Raw genomic sequence first — 22,117 nt, 5'->3', positions numbered from 1 at the left:
GAAACTGGGAGACCCAGAAAGCGAAGAGACTTGCCTGAAGTAACAGCAGGTTGGGGCCAGAGCTGGGCCTCCACAGGGAGGGGGTGAAGCCACGTGGAAGGGGGTGGCAGGCTCACCCCGGCACCTGCCTGGCCCCATGCCTGTGTTGCATGCACCCTGCAGGCTCTGGGCCCGTGCTCTCGGCAGGGGCTCTGAACAGCCAGCGCTGAACTCCCAGGCTGGGCTGCTGCGGGGGCTGGGCTGCGGTGGGGCTCGTGCCCCCAGCCAGAGGACAGCAGGCGCCTCGAACCCTGCTCTATGAGAGGCGGGAGCAGTAGAGGCGGCACGGAGAGTCCTCCAGCGTGCCAGAGTGGCCGGGAAAGGGTTCCCGGCGTTCCGCGGGCAGGCCCCGGCGGCTTCCGGTCTGCAGCGGAAGTCTTTGAGCTGGGGCGGCGCGCGCGTGCGGGCTGCTGGGGGTAACGGTTTGTTCCGTCTCTCTCTCTCTCTCTCTCCCTCTCCCCGCCGGTTGGCTGAGGCTCGCTCGCGGCCATGGCGTATCGCGGGCAGGGCCAGAAGGTGCAGAAGGTGATGGTGCAGCCCATCGTATCCTGCCGCGGGGAAATGGGGCCGGGCGGGAGGGAATGAGGGGGCTGGGGCTGGTCGGGAAGGGGTAAGTGGGGGGGGACTGGCGGGCGGGAGAGATTGAGGGGAAGGAGATGGGGGGGGCTGGCGGGTTTGGAGTGGGGGGGCGGAAGGGGGAGGAGATGGGGGGGGCTGGCGGGTTTGGAGTGGGGGGGCGGAAGGGGGAGGATATGGGGGGGCTGGCGGGTTTGGAGTGGGGGGGCGGAAGGGGGAGGATATGGGGGGGCTGGCGGGTTTGGAGTGGGGGGAGTGAGGGGGCCGGGGAGGAGATGGGGGCTGGCGGGAGGGAGTAAGGGGGCCGGGGAGGGGGAGGAGATGGGGGGCTGGCGGGAGGGAGTAAGGGGGAGGAGATGGGGGGCTGGCGGGAGGGAGTGAGGGGGCTGGGCGGTGGAAGCAGAGATCGGGTTTGCCATGCAGCCCCTCACCCGGGCGTTACATGCTGGGGGTTGGGGGGTCTAGTGCCTGGGGTGGGGCCTGGGTGTACTGGGAAGGGGCCACTCTTTATCAGAGTCCCAAGGGGGAATCGGTGTGTTCAATGCCAGCTGGACTTCTCCCCCTCCGCTCCAAGAAACAAACCATGACTTGCCTCAGAATAAGGTGCTCTTATAATGGGAACTTTGGTTATAATCAGATGAGTTGTTACAGTGACACATATTGTGCTAGGAGCTGCTTCTGTGCTTTTCCTTAAGTGCTGTGTTACAGAACCTCATCTTCAGGTACCTGCAGAATGTAAGTAATGCTGTCTAACTATCAACTCCTTGTGTGATTGTAAATATGATCCAAAACATATGATCCAAACAAAAACAGGTGGTTTTAGCCGTGGTCATGTTGCTGAGATTTATATCTGATACATCCTGTCTTTGGAGTGGGGAAGGATTCTTTCTTCCTCCCTTCTTCAGCAAGGAGCTGGGATTCATAAACTGATCAGTTTCTTCCATCTCTAATTAATAATAGTACTGATAGTATTTGACGTATTAGCTTTTAAGGTTTTTAGGGTTTTTTTTTGTACTTAATGGCTTCCTGCCACCGAACTGCATTGTGGGTCTAAGTTTAATATTTTGTTAGCATGCCAAGAAATAGGATCAAACCTTTAGTATGCATTGCTAAGGTAAAGTGTACAGTGATGTGCTTGTGTGTATAGACCCTGGCAACCTGACAGGATCTGAATACAGGTGTCAGGTTCAGGTTAGGTTGGGTATTATTTGTGTAGCATACATTCCCGCGCAGCTCAGATCGGATAGGCTCTTATCACTGATTGTGTTGACTGCCCTAGACCCTTGCAACCTCACCTAAACCCAGTGGGACCTGACTACAAGTGTTGGGTTTGGGTATGAAAACAATGAAATACTCTTGGGGTCGGGTTAAAATTGGCTGTGATCTAGCTGAATTTGGGTCAGGCTTTAAAATTAGTCCTGAGCAGACTACTACTATTGTTTACATTCTGAAATTTGTTCCTTTAGATGTTCACAAATCCTCAATAATTGGAGAGAAAACATGCCTTTTTATTTATAAGATGCCTCAGGGCAACATTAAGTTCTAATTTGGGTCTTCTTACAGAAACCGCAAAGAATATTTTTAATAATGACTTACAATGGGGCAAACAGATAATAATATCCTGTATACCAATGAGTAACTGTTGCTTGGAGTACTTGTGCTAATAATGTGCTTTCTTATCTTTTCCTTCCCCTCTCCCTGATTTTGCAGAGGTCCAGGATTCAGGTGTGGCTCTATGAACAGGTGAACATGCGGATAGAAGGCTGTATCATTGTGAGTGTCATGTTATACGCACTTTGCATCATTCATTTGTTTTTCCAGTTCACAAGTTCCATGTTCAACTCCCCAAGAAAAAGTAGTACAGTGAAGGAATAACACACCCCCACCCTCCCACCCCCTGTTTTCCAAGCAGTCGTCTTACTCAGATCCATTTAATCATAGCATCATAGGACCAGAAGGGACCTCGAGAGGTCATCTAGGCCAGTCCCTTGCACTCATGGCAGGACTAAGTATTATCTAGACCATTCCTGACAGGTGTTTTTCTGTGCCCCCTTAGTGAAAGCAACTCCTGCTGTTGAGGCTTGAGACCAGGCGATTTTGTTCACTAACCACTTTGTTGTTGGTTCTTAGGGTTTTGATGAATACATGAACCTGGTTCTGGATGATGCAGAGGAGATACACTCAAAAACAAAAGCAAGGAAACAGCTGGGTAAGTCTGCATGGTTTAAATGGTTTATGGCACCAAGCTGCATATATGAACCATGTGTGTGGCAGCAATATAAAATACAGAGCAAATGAATAGCTTTGACTGAAGGATAGTGAAACCCATTGGTGAATAGCAAATGAATAGCATTAGTTCTGCTGTCTGCTGTAGGTTAACTGTGTTGGGATTAGAGAGCTGATGAATATTCTATTCTGATTAGCTGTATGTCAGAATCCAGCACTTCTCAAAGAGTGAGTGAGTCCTAAAATGAATCTGAATCTTTAAAAAGGTGGCTTAATAATCAGCAGCTTTCTGCCTTCTCTTGGGTGTCAGGGTGGCTGGAGGAGGCCAATCTAAACTCCAGACTCCCATATCTATTTCTGTACTGTTGTATTAATTCGAGGTGTGATTTACCCCTTCACAAAACACTGGAGCTAGGGGTGACCCAGTGAAATTAATAGGCAGCAGGTTTAAAACAAGTGAAAGGAAGTACTTCTTCACACAATGCACAGTCAACCTGTGGAACTCATTGCCAAGGGATGTTGTAAAGGCCCAAAGTACAGCCGGGTTCAGAAAATAATTAGGTAAATTCATGGAGGATAGGTCCATCAATGGCTAGTAGCCGAGACAGTCAGGGACAAAATCCTATTTACTGGGTGTCCCTGAACCTCTGACTCCCAGAAGCTGAGACTGGACAGCTGGGGATGGATCACTCTATAATTGCCCTGTTCTGTTCATTCCCTCTGAAGCCTCTGGCATCAGCCACTGTCAGAAGGCTGGATATTGGGATCCATGGACCATTGGTTTGACTTAGTATGGCCATTCTTATGTTTTTAATTCATTTAAATACAACAGTCCCAGTACCCTCCCGACACACTCAGTTGTGTTTACACAACAAATTAAAACCTGTGTCTGGCCCGTGCAAGCTGACTTAGGCTCACAACGGCTCAAGCTGTGGGGCTGTTTCATTGCTGTGTAGGCTTCTGGGCCCGGGCTGGAGCCCAGGCTCTAAGACCCTACGAGGTGGGAAGGTCCCAGGGCTCAAGCTGGAGCCTGAGCCTGGACGTCTACACTGCAATGAAACAGCCCCAAAGCCCTCTGAGCCCAAGGTGGCTGGCATGGGCCAGCCACAGGCGTCTAGTTGCTGTGTAGATATACTACTGTCGCCTTGCCCCATCACCCTTCTGAGTCAATACAGGAAACCCTTTTGCCGCTGCCATCCCCACCATATTTGGATTTCGTATTCACCGTTTGCCAAGTACCAAAGATAAACAGTGAATCTGAAAACGGTGGTGTCTTCCAATTCCCAGCCAGGATGGCTTTTATTGCGATACACTCTGGTTTATTGTAAGGAAGCAGAGTACGGGGCTCAAGATAGTGCTGATACCCTGCAACACAGCGAATTCATATATCGGTCATATACTGCGATCTATAGGCTTCATGCAGAGGGATAGTCTGTCTATGTATTAGCTTAATTTACTATACTGAAAGGAAACTTCTGTTCTGTACTGCAGTCTTTCCCATGGTAAGTGTTAAAGAAAGAAGCACTATACAGGCACCATGCAGACCTCTTTTTGAAAGATTTTCTGCAACAAAATTTTCTGCAAGTTAGACATTGCATGACCTGAGGATAATCTCTCTAACTGCCATTTCCGTTCTCCTTTGTGTTGCAGGTCGGATCATGTTAAAGGGGGACAATATTACTCTTCTACAAAGTGTTTCTAACTAGAACTTGTCATTCAGAGGGTGGAATACACTAAAGAGTGTTCCGAACTAGAATTTTCACTCAATGTGCGGGGTGGACTAAACATTATTATAAACAAGAGTCACTGTGCTGGGAAAGTGGATGGTGTTTTGAAAATAAAAACTCCAACTGAGCTTGATTTGAAAAGAGTAAAAACAGTAACTTCACTGGTGTCTTGAGTGTGAGCCAGTCTGGCAATTCTTCTTTGATAGTAACATTTTTTACATTGGAGTACCAATTAATGTCAGGGGTAAATACAATTTTTATGTTAACTGTGAACTTAAATTTATTTGATCTCATGCCTACATCCCTCCCTCACAGTTTTTGTTTGGGGAAAATATGTAATCTGAAATAAACCTTTTTTTCTTAAAATGGATCTGTTCAATTTCTGATAGGGAAAAAAAATCTTTGTTCTGGAACAATACCCATGCACCATCTGAATTGTTCAGTACGATACCAGAGCCACATGCAGTCTCCAGACTATAGAGATCCAACAAAATTAGGATGGAATTTGTCTAGGAACTTAGCATTACTATTCTCTACCAACATATCTCAGTTGCGTGAAGAGAGCTTTTAACTGATAAAACAGTATAAAATTTCTTGAGAATCTATACAGAAGTACTTGTTGGTAAAGGATTATTTCTACAGTTAAGTATGTTAATATGCTGGGAAGGACTCCAGGAATTTAATCAAAGCATTTAGCAAACAATGCTCAATCCTCACACTTGCCAATGTAATTAAGTATTATCCTCGTATTTGAGTGGGGAAATTTAAGCAGAGAGGCTAAGTAGTTGACCCAAGATCACAGAGAGGGAGTCAGTGTCAGAGCCAGGATTAAAACTCGAGAGTTCCTGTGGTCAGGTCACTAAACAATTTGGAAATATCTGAGATGTTTGGGTTTTTAATATTTTCTTCAATTTTTAATTTGGGAGTAATGTGCTGTCTGTATGGGGATCTCCTGGATGGTTTGCTTGGGGATCTGTGAGACGGATGCATTTTCTTTTACTCCTGTATGCTTCCTGGCTTAGATACCACTATTAGACCCCTTCTGCTCCTTTTCCAATTAAAACAAAAGAAGTGTAGTTGCAGCCATATGTGTAGCTTTGATACCGCTGTGATGGAGGATGTCTTGGTGCTGTGGAGACACAAGTCTTGATTTGAGGGCTACAGTAAAAATTGTTTAGACTGGAGTAATTTAGTCAGCATTCAGTTTTCAAAACATAGTTTTGCATATAATTATTATCCTGCAAACCAGTGAATTCAGAGAAATTCAGAAGAAAAAAAATCGCCCCTGTTCATGGAAATCTAACACATGCAGTTCAACAGTGGACAGTTAAAATACCTGTAATCTATTTTGGTCCAGTCTACGGAAGGGACCATTGGGAAAAAATGTTCTTCCTTTCAAGTTTAAAAAAAATAAAACCCACATATTTTTTGTTGTTGCTGCTGCTGTCAGCTACTTCTCTCTCTCTCTCTCTCTCTCTCTCTCTCTCATTATTCATCCCAGACATGCAGAAATACAGCAGCTCGGGCTTTTCTGGATTGTGTCCAATTATTGTCTATCTTGTTTGCATCTGAAAGAATTTAGATGCAGTTCCAGCATAGGTAACCCGGTGCACTTTCACCCATTTCACTGAGCTATTCTGCAGAGAAATTGTAACACCTCTTATCAGGCTTAAAGCTATGATGATCGAATGGGACATGTTATCACAATATTGTAGCTGAAACAAAATCAGGCATACTACCTGCTAACAAAAGAATTGGTATTTTTGTATCCGTTTTCATGAGTTCCAAAGCGTTCTGCACAAACAGCAACAGAAAGGTACATGTCTTGTGCAGACACAAATGTTAGACCATCTGTGGATGAACGCAGTTAAACATTGCCAAGGACTACGTATGGAAGGCATAGAATAGTCACTGGGTTCCCCTGTGACTGCTTTACATGGATCCTCAAGATGCTCACTGAAGTTTTACAGAGTAGTAAATAACTATGGGATTCTCTTGATTAATAGTGATGGGGCTACAATTGCTGGGTATTTATGATACCTCACGGTGCCTGCAAATTCCACCTGACTAACTAGATGCAGGTGCAAAGGCAAATCATGGCCTTGAGACTCATCCTTATGCCTAAAATATTTCAGCTCCGTGTTTCTGAAGCAATACTTTTTCTCTCCAAATATGTGAGGAAAATGTCATAGAAGGATAAAAGGGCAGTGAGAAATGTGGAGATCAGAAAAGGATATTTACCAGAGGGGAGAGAGAGTAAAGATGCATGCCATGAGTCCAATGAACATAAGGTCAATGAAATAAAAAATGTCTCCGTGCTCATAAGGGGGTCTGTCCCTTTCCAGTCGCTGTTGCACAGATGTAGACTGGTAGGAGAAACAGCTCACTGTTACCAGCCGTGCTGCTTCCTGCTCCAAATCACACGTTTCAGGATGCTCTCAATGCTGCATACAGCTCCTCCACTGCTTGATGCTATCAGACTGATCCTGTGTGTTAAATTCATTTGCAGTCATCCAGTGATGAGTGGAAGGAAGTTTAGACTAACCATAAGGCATGTCATAGCTGATGTTAAACAGTCTACCAAAATAGACTGATTGTATTGTAAGTGAGCTGCAGGGGTAATTAGCAGCTTCCTCAGAGGGAAGCTGTGAAAAATGCAGAAACCCTATATTGGAGCGTAAGCTTGTCTGCACATAGGGCAGGGACTAGCACAATGGGGATCTGGTCCGTGAGTGGGGCTTCTAAAGCACTAGTGAAATACTCACCTGTCGTTATGAGTAGAGCACTGACTTCTCCCCATCTGTGAGAATGGTACAAGTCTTCACAATTGTACCTTGTTTTTTTCATTGTATGTTAATCCCAAACCCCTCTTCTAATCTTTTAAACCAAGAGCCGTACACAGCAACAGGGTGGTGTCTGTGTCACAGAGTACTGGATTGTGTGTCTGGGGTTCTGTGATTTATTTTTGGGTCTGCTAGCTCACTTGCTGATGACTTTGGGCAAGTCACGTCTCCATGTTGTGCCTCAGTTTTCCCCTCTCTAAAATAGAAGTCAATAGTACTTACCTTCCTCAAGGGGTGACGTGAGGTATAATTGTAAAGTGCTTTGAGCTCTTGTAGAAATGAAGTGGGAGAATATCTATCTCAAAGTGAGATTGAGCTCTTGAGGGGAAAACCTGCAGGTTGAAACGTGGCCACAGTCTTGGACTACAGAGGGCGCTGCTGCCCCTAGCAACACCATCCACCACGATTGCAAAGTGTCATAAGCCTCTGCTGGAACATAGAGTTCTCCAGCATTCATACGGCTTTATTGGCTCCAAAACAACCTGGAAGAAAGATAAAGCTGGGCTGTAGAGTGGGGGACCGTTCTTATTCAGTACAATAGCCAATAAGCAGGCCTGCCTATTTCTCACCCCCGCACCTTCTACGATGCCTGTGTTCCCTGAGAACTGACATGGCCCTGCCTCAGAGTAGGAGGAAGAACGGAAGGGTCTGTTTTTGACTGAGCGAGTGGCAGGCAGAAGGAGTAAGGTAGAGTGAACTCTTACAATCGGGCTCTGTGTTTAGAGGGCTCCTTTTGCTTGGCTTTCCGCTCTCCTGAAACCTGTTGTGTTTGCTTTGCAAGCTGTGTTTTTCCGTAACGTGCAAATTCCTTTCCACCGAGCAGAGGTGGGTACAGACGCCTTCTGAGGAGGATGCACTGAGTGGTGGTAAGGTTCCTGAAATGTGCAGTTAACCCTGAGTGTGGTGGGGTTGAGGGATTATTGCAGTTGAATGCCCCACTGCATGGAGCAATTGCGGTGCTACAGAGCACACAAATCTCTAGGTAGAAAAGTGCTGGGAGTGGAATTTGTCAGAGAAACTTTTCTTGCCCCAACCAGAGCTTACATGCTACAGCAGGAGGTGTAGAAAAATCCAAGAGCGGACCTCGAACAGCCTGGTCCCTTTGTAGAAATAGCATTCCCAATCTTTATGTGTTGGAAGCAAATAGTTCAGCACTAGGAATGTAGGTGGCCTGTTACAAGCTAATTGAGAGGTGGTCTCTGCCCCACGGAATTTAACATCTGAGACTACAGCATTGACTTTACAGAACAAATTACAGCCTGCTCCCGGCAACCTGGAGCCACATTTCCTACCAAACACTCGGGCAGTGTGTTTTTATTAAAGATGAAGGTGGCACAGGTTCAGGTTAAATGTGAGTGCCCTTGTTTTGTCCATGGCTATGGTCCTGTGTACTGAAGTAATGAAATCAAAAGCATTCCAACCCTTCCATTTCATGGTCTAAACTCGATTACCCTAACACAGACCGTTCCTTTAACGGGCTCTTGTTTGCAAGATCTTTGCTCCCTTCTGTGATTACAAGGGGCTTCGGTGCACAGATGGCATCTTCTTGTTCCCAATTTCTACTGCATTTAACCCCTTGACTCAGGGGAAGTTTGTTCCTTTTAGGAACATGGTTTCTGTGGAAAGCTCTGTGTTTTCATCTAGTATCTCTAGTGGCACTATACTTATGGTTCTTCCACTTTAAACGCTGCTTTTTTCCAAGAGACTCCACGGGGACAAACGTTTTCCTGCCCGATATAAGTCAGAATTAAATCTGTCTGCCATGGGATGGGGGGGGCAGCGTTGTCATTTGTGTGAAGCATAAGCTTTATTTTCGCACAGACTCTCAGTGGGTCATTCTGTGCCTAGATGGTTGTTTATAGTGAGTTTCACTGTGGCTCTTTGATATGATCCCTGGATTTGCACAGAGGCTTTCGTATGTGGCTGAAAACAAACTCATGAGCCGTTTGGATGCTAAAAATCTCATTAGCATCAGCGGAAAGACTCAGGGTTGTTTCCTAGAGTAATTGCTTGTTGTCCATATGCTCATATTTGAAGCCAGGAAATGAATGCCGGAGCACCATGCCAGTGGGCTCTCTGGGTAAGAGTGCATGTGGTGGTGCTTGCAGTGGGATCAACCCCAAGGCACAAAGGCAGAGGCTTTGTGTGGCTGGCCGGCTGCCTGCTGATCTTGGGTTAGTGCCACCATTTACACCGACAGCCGCCTTGGGGGGAAGAAGAATCAGTGGGTTTAGAAACTGGGTTGGCATCAGAAGGTCAGAAAGGATCCTGAAGAGTCTGGGCCAGTGCTCTGTGCAGCAATCTGGCCTGTCCCAGCCCTGATGCACGTTGCAATGATGATTCCTGAAAGCCCCATGCGTAGGGTCCTAGGGCCTGACTCATGCTGCTTTGCCTTGCTGCAAACCCAGAGGCCTGATTTCTGCTCCTAATATGGGCTCGTTGTCCCAAAGAAAGGGGCAGCGGCAGTCGTTAGTGACCCCACTCTGTGGCTGGATAGACCGGGGGACCTGGGTTAAAACAGTAGGGAGAATAGGTCACTTTTCATCAAAACTATGGTAAATATCATGCCTGGGGAAGTTTATTGGGGCCTTTATGATGGCCTTGGCCACTGTTTCCCCCTTTCCTTCTGTCAAGTCCCCGGCCCAAGCGCTCTGACTGCAGGATGCTAAAAGGCCAGATTCAGCAAAGTTTATTAGCACAGGCAACCTGCCCCGAAAGCTGGCCAGGATGGAAGGTGGACAGTGCAGTTTCCTTCCTGTGTCATGTACTTTGACATTCATACCCACCAGAGCAAAATTACCCTGGCTGCAGCATTTCTTGGGAAAACAAGTCAAGGGCATGTTGCTTCCTCTCAGCCACACCGGCAAGAGGAACTGCCGTGCCCTGCTCCGACGCTTCACGTTCACATAAGCCCTTTGACGCACGGATCAAATGTTAGTTCACTGAGCCTCCCAAGACCCGGTGGGGAGGTGAACGTTAATTCTAGCTTCCAAAAGAACCATGGAGCTACTGTGGGACTTGGCCCAAGGAGTGGTAGCAAGTCAGTGGCTGCACCTGACTCCCAGGCCCCTGCAAGGGTGGGACTCAAACTTGGGGGACCTCAGTCGCCTGCTCTAGCCAAGAAACCTCATTCCCTCCCGCAGCTTGGGCTTGAAGTCTGGAGTCCTAAGCGTCACCTGTGCTGATCGCTCTCCTGCACTACTGTGGGTGCTAACACCAGCTGATTCTTATAGCAGGGAGGCCATCTGGGCAGCAACAAAAATGGACTTCTGTGCCCACCACAATGACCTTTCCACTCAACATTTCTGACTCCCATCTACCTGGATGCTGTGGGACAGAGACGTGGTGAACCAAAGCTAGAACAAGAGACTGCAGTGCACTGTCTTAGGCCAATCTAGCCTTTTGTACGTGTCCTTTATTGTGTTCATGGAGGAGCACTAACCAGAGTCTCAAAAGTACCTAGCAACAAGCAGATGCCATGGGGACAAGTCCAGGTTTTCCAAACGCTTTGGAAAATTCTGCCCTTAACATCTGTTCTTCACTTCCCCAAACCGTAAATGTTTCTCTCAGCCCAGGGGCTTTCGTAATGGTTGATAAAGAACTCGGAGATCCTAGGCTAAAAAGTGCCGGGAGGAGCAGTGTATTCCTGTTACTCCAGCTTTGCTGCTGGCGGGTAATGCATTTGCTCTGTAAATAAATCAAAGCTTTCTAGGGCGGTCCACACTGCCCCCTCTGTGCTGCACAGACCTCTCCGTTATACCTGTGCCAGGCCCCGGAGCTGCACCAGTGTCAGTGAGAAGGGAACTTTGGCTTCTCTGTTGTGTTTGCCAACTGAGAGCAGTGGCTATTGAACGGTACGAAGCTGGTGCTTTGGAACAGAGCTGAGCTGTGTCCTGCTCAGATGTCTCATGGGTAGTGGTGGCTACAGAACGGCTACCGCTCTCTCCTTTCCTTCCAAATTTCGGGGATTGTCCCTTGCAGCTGCTGCACCTCGGAGCAGAGCTCTAGGCTACCCCTGCTTGCCCAGGTGCAGATCGCTGAGCGGGATTCATAAGGCATCATCGGCGGGTACCAGGCTCCTAGTGAAGATGGCCTTTTAAGTCAAGGTCGCAGCAGGCAGCGGCATCCGCTCGTCTTTCAAAGGCTTTATTCTTGATTGGGGCACATCACAGCATGTCTCAAAACACCTCCCCCCGAACAGTGTCTCGGAGGCTTATCCCTTTATCATAAATCAGCAGCAGAGCTAATACTCATGTCTAGGAAGTGAGATCGTATCAGAGCCTCATGCTGGGCTTCGAACTGGGTGCGTGGTGAGGCATGCATGGGTTTGGGGTGTGAGGCAAAGGGGGGGACTGCGGCAGGAACTCTTTATCAGAGAGGAAACTGTACTGTACTTAAACAGGAGAGAGAGAGTTCTGTGTGCATGCAGCACCTTTGCCACGACCATTAAAGAACATCTGCTACAGGGCACACTCTGCCACCTCCTGTTAGTACCCTGGGCCGATCGATGTGTTGCATACATGCAATAGTGTCAATCACATACCGGCTAGCGAACAATTAACTAATGGCTCAGATTATACTCAACGTTCAGAGGACAGGGTAATTCAAGAAGACAAAATACTAGAGGTTCTGAAACATAAAGCTACCTGGCTGTGAACCGAAATTTCCCTTAAAAATATTTTTTTAAGCTGACACGATGATTGACTCCTATCACGCTTTTCAATCATAGATCTTGATGTGCCTTACAAAATTGATCAAGTATCACTAGCCCCATTTTGAAGAGGGGGAAACTGAGGCATGGAGCGAGAGGAAGGGATTTGCCCAAGGTCAACCAGTGAGTCAGTGGCAGGGTTAGAATTCAGATGTCCTGACTGTGAGTGTCCCATCTAGCCCCTTCCCCACACTGCATCCCTTAACGTCTGATCATACTAATTCTGAAGGAAATTCCTCCTTTGAAACTAGAGTTATAAGCAATTTTGAGCAGATTCTGCCCTGATTTTCACCCCAGTGACAGTGGGATTGCTGTGAATAATGGCAGAATTAGGGGCTTACTAATTTTCTTAGCTGAAAATGTGTTCCTTTCCTTTAAACAAACAAAACAATGTCTCTTTATGTTTGTGGAGCACCTAGCGCAACAAGACCTGATCCGGATAGGCATTGCGATAATATAAATGCTTAATAATAATACATTAGTAGAGGTTCTGCCCAGATGCGATGGGCTGACCACGCAGAAGTTACAGATCCTCTGGGACATTTCCATAAAGATAGGGGCTTATGCTTGCTACCTGCTTTCCCAGGGAGACAGGCACAGATGCGTATGGCTGTATGTGAACAGCATGCATAGCACAGTGGACACCACTATAAACGGGGCATTTGTCTCCAGCGGACACTCTTAAATTGGCTACGCTGTTTGCAGCAGCCCCCATGCTAAGTACAGAGACCAGCCCGGCAAACAGAAGTACTATGGCTGGAATTTTCAGAAAGGTTCAGCCCCCTGGGAACGCACTGAAACAAGTGGTTAGGTGGTTTTTCGGAAGAGCTCATTCAGCACATTGGCAAATTCAGACCCAGTTGTGGGGGCTGAGCTTTTTGGAAAAACCTGGCCCCAGGAGATGGCAAACAGTGACATTTTAAGGACACCCACTGGAGCTGTTGTGTTTGCTTGCAGAGTTGGATCCAGTTCGTAGAGCCAGCCAGACCTGATCCCCCAAACTTTTTGCTCTCTACGCAACACTGAGAATGTGAGGAAATCATACGGACACCATTTGGTTACCAAGACCTGTATTTACTGACGCTAGACAAAGCTACAAGGCCTAGCTAGGTAAGTACACTGCTGCCCTGTTAGCTTCTGATGGCTTTCGCAACAGGAGACAGAAGCCCACTATAGAATCCCAAATTATCTAATGGAGGGATACTGCCCCGTTCCTATAGACTACACTAACCCCTAGGAGAAGCACATTCACATCTCTAAGGTTATTTTGGGGAACAAAGGTGGCAGGATCGGTCCCATGGGTCATAAACACGTCAGTTACAGCCTCCACCCTGCCAGATCAATCAGCAGGGCCTGGAAAGTCCAACTTCCCTCCAACACCAGAGTGACCCTAGGGGCTTATTGTGCATGGCCTTTATTGTTGTTTCCTTCACAGCGCCCTCCTGTCTGTGTCGCTAGGGGGCTTCACTCTGCCTGTGGAGCCAGCCCCAGACACCTTCTCTCCAGCAATAGGTGGGCTTAGGTGTGTGGTGGGTGGAGCAATGATGCTAGCCCTACCTCAGGTAACTATATAGATGGGGTTGCAGGCTGTGCCTGCTCCCTAAGGGGGGCCTACCTAAGCACTCCCAAACACATGCCTTCCTGTCTCCAGGCTTTGTGGGAGCATCTGCTCCCCACCCAAGGTAAGCGCAGGGGAGAGGACTCCCTGTGTTCTCATCTATATCGTGATCCCAGTGCGAATGGGCTGGTGCTGCAAGGTGCAGGGCGCTGTCTGCACTCATGGAAGTTAGTGGGGATGGAAGGTGGATGACCAGGCACCTAGGCAAGGTCCAGGGAAGGAGTCCAGGACTGAGAATCTGAACGTGCAGTTCCACATCTCAGCTCATTAGTGGGCAGCGAGTCACTGAAGAGCTGCTGTTTTGGCAGTGTGTGCGGTGGTGGGGGCTGGTGGCTTTTGTTTATGGCTGTGTTACCAACCTCCTCTAAAAGGGCCCCTTGGCTGAGGTGGGGGATGGAGTACCTCGGGGGGTCTGTATGTGTGTTACCTGGAATGCCATGTATGTTCCAATCCGATGGGGCCTATTGTTGCCCGGAGTCTGTCTCTGAAGTGTGTGGGAGGCTGGGGGTGTATGTTACAAGGCAAGGCAATGAGGCCATCCCAGGTTGATGGAGTTTCACGAGACCTGATGTTCCCTCTTCCCCCTCAAGTTTATAGATTCGCTGCTCTGTCCCCTCATCCTGCTTCTCACAGCCACAGCTGAGAGTCTCCCCTTCCCCTGCAGTTGTGACCAGGCTGATGGCAAAAGGATGTCTGTGAGGAGGGCAGTTTTCTCTCACTGATTTGTAGACCAGGAGGGATCCTGGTGATGATCAATGCAGGGCCATCCTGCTCGGGGGCTGCCGTACAGGATGAGAGGCAGTCCTCACTCTGTGATCGGCCCCCGCCTGTTCTGTTCTGTTCAGGTTTTTGTCCTCTGCTCATCACTGGAGTATCTTGAGTCCCTGGAGGGACTTCTGAGCCTTTTGGGGTGGAGACAGAAAATTACTCCTGTGTTTATTTTCACCCCTTTGCATAGGGCTCAGGTTTTTACATAGGAGAGAGCAATGCAAATAGGCCCTCAGCTGGGGATGCTGTGCAAACAGGAGGCAAGCGACCAGGACCGTTTCCTCCTTTCCCCTCCTGGGTGAGGCTGGGGCTATAGATAGGGCAGAGGCCCCTTTCTGGGAGGTGCTCCAGGTGGGTTGGTCTTCAGCAGCTTTTGTACCAGATTAGAAGAGGCGCCAGGGGAAAACACTGAAGCAGGTGTAAGGGGACATAGTTCCACCAGAATCAACGGAGCTGCGCTGCTTTACACCTGCTGAGGGTAGCCTGGTGCCACCAGGAAACTCCTTCCCTGGCAGAACTCCCTCTTTTCAGACCTTCCTGGACACCGGCTCCCTGCGGTAGCCCCAAGAGAGAGGCATCTGGTTTTCATGAGGGTCGCTGGGAGACCACAGTCAGACAGGCCTAGTCCAGCACCCTTCAGTGCAGCCAGTCCGATGCTGGGCACTTCCCTGAGACAGCTGATAGTGGCAGTGAGCAAGCTCAGTCGCAGGTAATTGGGGGGGAAAGGATAGCCTTGTGGTGAAGGCACTGGACTGGGACTCAGGAGATCTGGATGCAGCTTGTGGCTCTGCCACAGCCTGCATGTGTGGGCTTGGGCAAATCACTCCATCTCTCTGGGCCTCAGTTCCCCGTCTGTAAAATGCGGACAATGATCTGTTCAGCCCTTCTTTGTCTTATCTGGGTAGAGCGCAAGCTCGCCAGGGCAGGGGCTGTCTCGCATTGTGTATGGTAGGTGCTACAGCAGGGCAAAAAGACTATTATTATTTGGAGGAGGAGGGATGGAGAAGCCAGTATCACCGTAATGTACCCCACAGGGCCAGATTCTGATCCCCTTAGTTCCATGGCATAGTGCCTTACTTCTCAACGGCACTGCTCGAGGCTAAGGTACTAAATGCCCCATGTGGTAGGAGATCAAGATCTGGCCCTGGGGGGTGTGTTGGGGCAATCTGTGCTTCTCAAACTCTCTTCCTCCAAATAATAATCAGCCTTTGTTCTTGCGCCATTCATCCAAGGGGCCCGGTGTGCTGCCCGAATGTGCTTAAAAGCTTCCCGTTTTACAGTGAGTTGGCAAAATCTCACACTAGCTGGGAGTCCTGATTCCCAGCCCCATTGCTTTAGTCACTAGGCTCCGATACTTCGCAGTAAGCGTGAAAAATAACTGCTCTCTCTCCTCTTTCTTTCCACCTGCTGTTTCTGCTGGCTCCCTCTTTGCATCCATTTGTTCTCTCCCCAGCTGGGAGCATGAAGATGCTCAGGGCAAGTGCGAGGAGTGACCTCAAGTGCAAGCCAGCCGGGGTTCCCCTGGATGTTCGCTTGCTCTGAGTTACTCCTTACTTCCTGGTGTCGATGGGCCTGGGCACTTCCTTCCAAGCTGTTACCCTGCTTCCTGGGGAGCAGAGGCCTGGCAGGAATCTATTCAGGGCAGGAAATGAGTCTTTTTCACACGTCTGTTCCTTTACAGCTCATGGCAGGAGGCTCTGTGATCTTTAGGGACTGGGTTTGGGTTGTACGCAGAGGACCAGATTCTGCTCCTGGTCACGCAGGGTGTCTCCACCCCGCCCTGAGATCAAAGGTGTAATGAAGTGCAGAGTGCAGCCTGGACCCTCTGTTCCTCAGCGTTTCAGAAAGGTGCCCAAATCCCTTTCACTTCCTGGCGGTCCCTTGGAAACTGCCAGCCCTGCTCCTGGAAGGGGTTAATCTCCTGCGGGCTGTGGGGGAACTGAAAGTGTCTCTATCACAGTGGTATCCAGTCCCCTCCTTTAACAGGCCTTCAATGCAAAGGGCACCATTTGCATGTCTGTGGGTGTTTGCTTTGGTGCCTGGCCAAACTCACTGCGGTGAGGGAGGTGGGGAGCGGACCCCCTGCCAGTCACCAAGGGTAAGGAACAAGCAGGAGCAATTTCAAAGGGGCTTCCGCCTTTTCTTTGGTCCCCACACTCATCGGCTGCAGTCTCCCCTGGTGGTAGAACCATTCCCTGGCTGGGGGTTAATTTGTGAGCAGCTTTTAGGGTGTCTCACCCTTGCTAGGAAGGAAGGATTTTGCAATGGGTGGGAGGGGACATAAAAATCTCACTCATTCACACTGCCATGGATTACCTGCTTTGGCACGCTTGCCCCTGCACGCTGGTGCTCTGGCACGCATGTGCACACGCATACACATGTGCGCACACACTCAGATCACATTCTGGAAAATGTGCCTGCCTCCTTATTCCGCATCCCCCTCACAGAGCCTGCCTGGCCCTCAGGAAACCTCCGTCTACCATGTGGCTGGGCTCTGCAGTGAAAGCAAACAATGGAATCCCCAGAGACGACAATGCTCCATTGTCCTTTGAAGCCACAACAATGAAACAATAGCCCACAGTCTGCTTCGTTCATTCCCGGGCCCACCCCCTGCAGCAACGCCCTGTATCCCTGCTGCTGTCTGTATTCGGGGGCTCATGCTGTCCCCATAGAACCTCCCAGGCTCTGATTTGTCCTGGATGCCCCGGCTGACACACGTGCACCCCAATTGTAGCAAGATGTCCCTCAGAGGAGAAGGAAGCAGCCTCTAGCTGGTCTTTTATTGTGATGGTTTCATTACTAGCAATGGAAAAGTCCTATTAAGTAATCCCGTCCCTCCCCACCCCGGAGGACAATGGGGCGTTGTTGTCTCTGGGGCTGGCCATTGTTTGCTTTCACTGTAGCTGTGGTCCCTCGAGGGCTGCTGATGCCTCATGTTCTTGATGATGAGGGAGAGGCTGTTATAACACGGACTCTTCTCCCACATGCCTGCTGCCCTCTGCGGAGGGGCAAGCAAAGCCGGTGCTGGTGACAGAGCCACGGGAGGGGGGCAAGGGGACTTGGTAGGCAAGGGAGAGCAGGGATGGGGCTTTAGGGGGCACTGCTACAGCGCCGTGCGTGCCGAGGGAGTTTCACCAGGTCAGGTAGCTGGAGCAAAAAGTGCCAGAGGGCTTTAGAGCAGAAATTGTAGGGGAAAGATGCTCGTGGACTGCAAAACCCCCCGAGTCCCCCAACCCAGCACCGCAGCCCCCTTACTCTGCGCTGCCAGGCCGTTCGTCCAGTTTGAAGCTGGACAGCCCTGTTTTCCCATGGTTTTGTCCCCTGTCCGTGACTGAGACAACACCAGATGTGGTTTTGTCCGGGATGGCGGACGGGGGATGCCGCTTTGAAGAGCACGCCGTGCCACCCCGGCCGGTCTGACCTTGCACGCACCAGGTGTGTGAGGTCACACTGGTGGGGTGGGAGGAGAGAGAGAGAGAGACAGTTCCTGGGAGTACCAGAACATCCAGTATTCTGGGGATGTGGCAGTGACCACCCTCCCCCTACAAAGTCCCCAGGAGCCAGAGCTGCAGGGAATGCCATGCTGTGATTTTTGCTTCTTTCATCGCACAGGCGTGAATTCCCTTGAAACTTGCCACCCGGGTTGCAGTTGCCCCATTGGCCCTGTCTGCGGATCCCGCGCACCGCAGCAGGAATTTGAATGTGCAAAGCACCAGGAGGAGCTGGTATTGTTTCAGGCCCTATGGAAATGCAGAAAGAAGACGGGGATGGAGGGCAAACAAACACAGTGAAAATCTGCCACAAGGAAATTTAACTAGGTCCCTGATTTTTGCTGTTGTTAAAATCCCTTCCCCACTGGGTCCTGGCTTGCATACAGAAGACTGTGGTGATTCGGACCAAGAATCCATTTTATCAAGAGATAAGCATGGCCTGAAATCTGAGGCATCCCTGGTATCCAAGGGTCCAGGTGTCCCTGGCTGGCCTCAGGGCTCAGTGACACCATTCAGATCCAATCTCTATAAAGGGTCAAATCAAAGTCCTGGACCCAGGTTGGCCCAGTGGACAGAGCACTGGGCTGAGAATCCAACCTGGGTTCTGCTTCTGCCATTGAGCCTGCTGTTTAAGCTTGGGCAGGTCTCGGTGCTCAGTTCTGCCCTCTGCAGAATGTGGGAAATGCTAGCTGTCCCCCTCTGGGGTGCTGTGCGATCAACGGATGAAAATGACCATCTGAGAATGTCTGTGCAGCTGAGTGACCCCTGATTGGCTAAGAACTGTGCGCACTCCAGCTTGTCCTATTTTGTTGATCGGTGCTTCCCAAACAGTTGGTCCCGACCCACCAGAGGATTGCGGGAAGGGTCTAGATGGGTCACTACTTCCAGGTGGATTAGTCCATCACTCACGGGGCCCTGGCTTAGGCAAACACACACTTCTTCCGACTCAGTGTAGGGGGGTTGGATAGTGAGCCAGCCCTGTTCTCCCCCAGCAGCAGCCGCTCCTGTCCCACAGGGCTGGGCCCGGCTCCCTGCTTTGGGCGTTGTGCCCTGATGCACAGTGTCGCAGCGCTACTCAGATTTGGCCGGGCCGCCCCTCCGTGTCTGTACAGCACCTTGCACAATATACCACCCTATTGATTGGCCAGTGGACGCTACCACATGATAAGTGTTTAAAACTTCTATGACTATTTATTCAGTAACCTTCACCTTTAGGGAGGTTTGAATCCAGCTCCGTACATGCTGGATCTGGGATTCTGCTGATGGCGGGGTTGTGGTAGTCAGCTTCCCCACCATAGCTGTCATCCAGGTGCCATGTTCCCCCAAAGTTTGGGAGGGTTCATATCTGCAGGAGGTGGGGCCAGGCCCCTCTCTTAGTACCTATCAGCAGCCAAACCCACCTGAATAGGTAATGAATGGAGGAGAGAAAAGAGCCCTGAGTACATTGTGTTTCCAATGGGCCGAGAACAATTGCTAAATACAAATCACACAGAGAATGGAGAGAGAGAGACAAAAGAGAGAACCCCAGCACAAAGGAGAGGAATGAAATGGCAAGTAAAGTCAAACAAAAAGGAGCCAGGCTGAGACAAAAGAAGGGAACAATATCCCCGAGGCAATCGGCTCCCGAACAATAGGGGCAGTGACAGCAGCACAAAGGCACCAGTGTTTGCAAGTAGACGTTATCTCACACAGCCACTGGCAGGCCTGGCCGCGGCGCTTCTATTTTCAGGGTTGCTTTTGTGCGGCGCTGAACAATATTCCTTGCATGGTTGCAGATATAAAGATGAGGGGGGTTTGGGTCGCTCTTCCCTTCCCAGTGCCAGCTCGGTTATAAAACCAGGCTCAGCCCTTCTGAGGACGGGGAAAGGGGGAGAATCTTTGGCTCGGCGTAGCTGGTTCCGTTTCTGTTCCGATGCTGTGGGGGGCCCAGTTTTGTTGGGTCAGGGGTGAGCATCTTTCAGTTCCTGGCCTGTTCTTTTCCTTTCGCCTGTCTGGACAGTGCTAGCGAGGTGGCTAGAGAAACACAGCTACCCACAGTCTTAAGAGTTCCCTGGCGGGGATGGGGAATGGGCGAGCTGGCCTTGCCTGCATGGGAGATTTCAGCCAGGGGTAGCGAGCCGCTGTCATAGCTATGCTGGTGGCACTCTGTTCTGGGTCAGTTCCAAACTGATGCCTCAGCCACTATCAAACCAATGCCTCGGGATAATGCCCTGTGCCCTCAGGGGTAGGAGGCACTCATCGTAGTCAGTATTGAACCAAGGCTATGGCTAATACGACCTCATGTTTCAGTAGGGTGCTGGAGCTTGTGGTGCCGTTGAGCTTCCCATCTGGAGGATGTTTAAAATGGAGGCCCTGACTAACTGTGGTCATTAAAGAGCCCGTGGCACTTTTTGCGAGTTTATGGGTGTTAACCCCAGTGTCCTGCCCAGATGCCAAGGAAGGGGATACTTTCTGCCTTCCGAAATTCCCTTCTCCTCACCTTGCAATTTCAGTTGGACATGGTATTATTTTTGACTTCCTGAGCTAAACCACTGTGTTCCTGTGCATTGCTACGCAGCTGCTGCATCCTTTCCCAGAGGTGGCTGTCGGGCAGCGATTGGTTTAAGCCAGTCCGTAGTTTCTGCTTTCTCCATCAGGCAGTTTGGTGACTCCTTTGGAATGAAAGGCGCTGCCCTTCTTGGCTCCGCTCTCCAAGCTGTACATTTGGCCGAGCGCAGCTTGTGGCCTGGAAAGCACACCTGGGCAAACCAGAATGGTGGCTTTCAAATGTTTACGTCTTCACTTGGTTGGCGCTGACGGGAGACGCCTCCCAAGTCCTGCTGGAGTCAGCCTTGCTACCGGCAAGCTTGGAAAAACTCCCTGCTTTTGTCCCTCAACTTGCCCCCTTGCCCCCCGCTGCTTCCTGGTCCGTTACACCTGCACTGCACCAGTGACATTGCCCGCGCTTTGCAGCCTTTCAGGCTAGGCAGGCAGCGAGCTGAACCCATGGTGCAAACGTCACTCTCTTTGCTGCTAGCGCCTCCTTCTCCTTCCCTCTCTGGGGATTTGTTTCATCCGCCTCTTGTGTTTCGTCACAGGGCACTAGACTGGGACTCAGGACACCTGGGTTCTGTTCCTTGTTCTCCCACAAAATTGTTCTTCTGTGGATCCCATAATGCCCCCCACTTTCTGCTTCGTGGATGTGACCCAGTCTACCACTATATGGCAACAGCCGGCCTGTTTTGCTGCATATTAGGTTACAGTAGTAAAGTTTTCTCTTCTTTTATTCAACAAACAAGTAGCCAAGTCTCCAGGACTGAATCTGTGACCGGGCCCAGCCATGAAATAACGTTCCTACGTACACTCCAAATCATCCACTCCCCTTCTTGGACCTCACACGGGACCTTCTTGTGTCACTTTCCCTCCCCCGGGCCCTTTTCATGATCATCCCACACTTTGAAAACCACAAGCCTTACATTGCATGAAACTAGGCTGCCACAAACTGGGGAGGTTTCATCAAGCTACTGTAAGTCATGCAGAAAAAACGTCACCTTGTGGAAAGAGAAGTCAGGGTGTTGAGAAGAGAATGCTATAGAAGCCCCATATCAGCACTGATCTCCTAAGACACCCAGCTTTAGCAGATGGGTTTAGCTTTCACTTGAAAGGCCTTATTTCTGATATTGATCGTGTTATCTGAAGGATACATCCTGTTGCTAAATTTGGCTGTTTTCTTAGTTCAACAGCTGCTGTTGCAGTGAGCTAAATGGAGTTTCAGTGGAGGTGGGTTTTGCATACTACGAACTAATGATGAATCCCTGATTTCACATTGCACTGGAGAACAGGTTTCAGAGTAACAGCCGTGTTAAAGAACCAAGACTTTCTAGAGATGCTGAAGTAAGTGGTGTTGCACCATGCCACTTCCTGCCCCATTTGTACTCACAGCATGACCAGACTTAAGGACAAAATGCTTTCATGGGAAAATATTTGGGACTTTAAATCAAAACAAACTAGCAGCTGTTCTTAAAGTGGAAAGTGGTTCTCTAAAAAAGACAGTGAGACACGAACAGTGCTGTCCATGTAAGGGCCTGATTATGATCTGAGCTAAACCAGTGTAAATCAGGAGTCATTCTACAGAAGTC

At 49.6% G+C, this 22,117-nt stretch overlaps 2 protein-coding genes across 11 annotated transcripts in view; both read left to right on the top strand.

Annotated features, from left to right (window-relative positions):
- Positions 1 to 329: 329 nt before the first annotated feature.
- On the top strand, positions 330 to 4,934 carry SNRPE (small nuclear ribonucleoprotein polypeptide E). Its single transcript, XM_037885333.2, has 5 exons — positions 330 to 582; positions 1,324 to 1,350; positions 2,326 to 2,388; positions 2,746 to 2,824; positions 4,492 to 4,934. Exons 1-5 carry the CDS (start codon positions 529 to 531, stop codon positions 4,545 to 4,547), a joined length of 279 nt encoding a protein of 92 aa, XP_037741261.1. The 5' UTR covers positions 330 to 528; the 3' UTR covers positions 4,548 to 4,934.
- A 2,936-nt stretch (positions 4,935 to 7,870) lies between these two features.
- The window catches only part of SOX13 (SRY-box transcription factor 13), a 90,125-nt gene continuing 75,878 nt past the window's right edge, over positions 7,871 to 22,117 (top strand). For 6 of the 10 annotated variants that reach the window (XM_043533443.1, XM_043533442.1, XM_043533461.1 and 3 more), the window contains exons 1-2: positions 7,872 to 8,098; positions 13,080 to 13,232. The gene's annotated coding sequence lies outside the window, so the exon portion shown is untranslated. Of the gene's footprint in view, positions 8,099 to 13,079; positions 13,233 to 13,725; positions 13,805 to 22,117 lie in introns of those variants that run through there. The other 4 variants (XM_043533454.1, XM_043533457.1, XM_043533452.1 and 1 more) reach the window with 4 other exon arrangements.

Source organism: Chelonia mydas, chromosome 21, assembly GCF_015237465.2.
Source record: "Chelonia mydas isolate rCheMyd1 chromosome 21, rCheMyd1.pri.v2, whole genome shotgun sequence".
NCBI classification, from domain to species: domain Eukaryota; kingdom Metazoa; phylum Chordata; order Testudines; family Cheloniidae; genus Chelonia; species Chelonia mydas.
The sequence above is the reverse complement of the archived record's forward strand: the minus strand, read 5'-3'. Positions and strand labels throughout refer to the sequence as shown.

Bases quoted from the DNA above. Each gene is read 5' to 3' on its own strand.
- SNRPE (XM_037885333.2), top strand. From the start codon at position 529: ATGGCGTATCGCGGGCAGGGCCAGAAGGTGCAGAAGGTGATGGTGCAG. The intron at 583-1,323 runs GTATCCTGCCGC...GCTGTGTTACAG, and splicing joins AGGTGATGGTGCAGCCCATC to AACCTCATCTTCAGGTACCT. The intron at 2,389-2,745 runs GTGAGTGTCATG...GTTGGTTCTTAG, and splicing joins GGATAGAAGGCTGTATCATT to GGTTTTGATGAATACATGAA.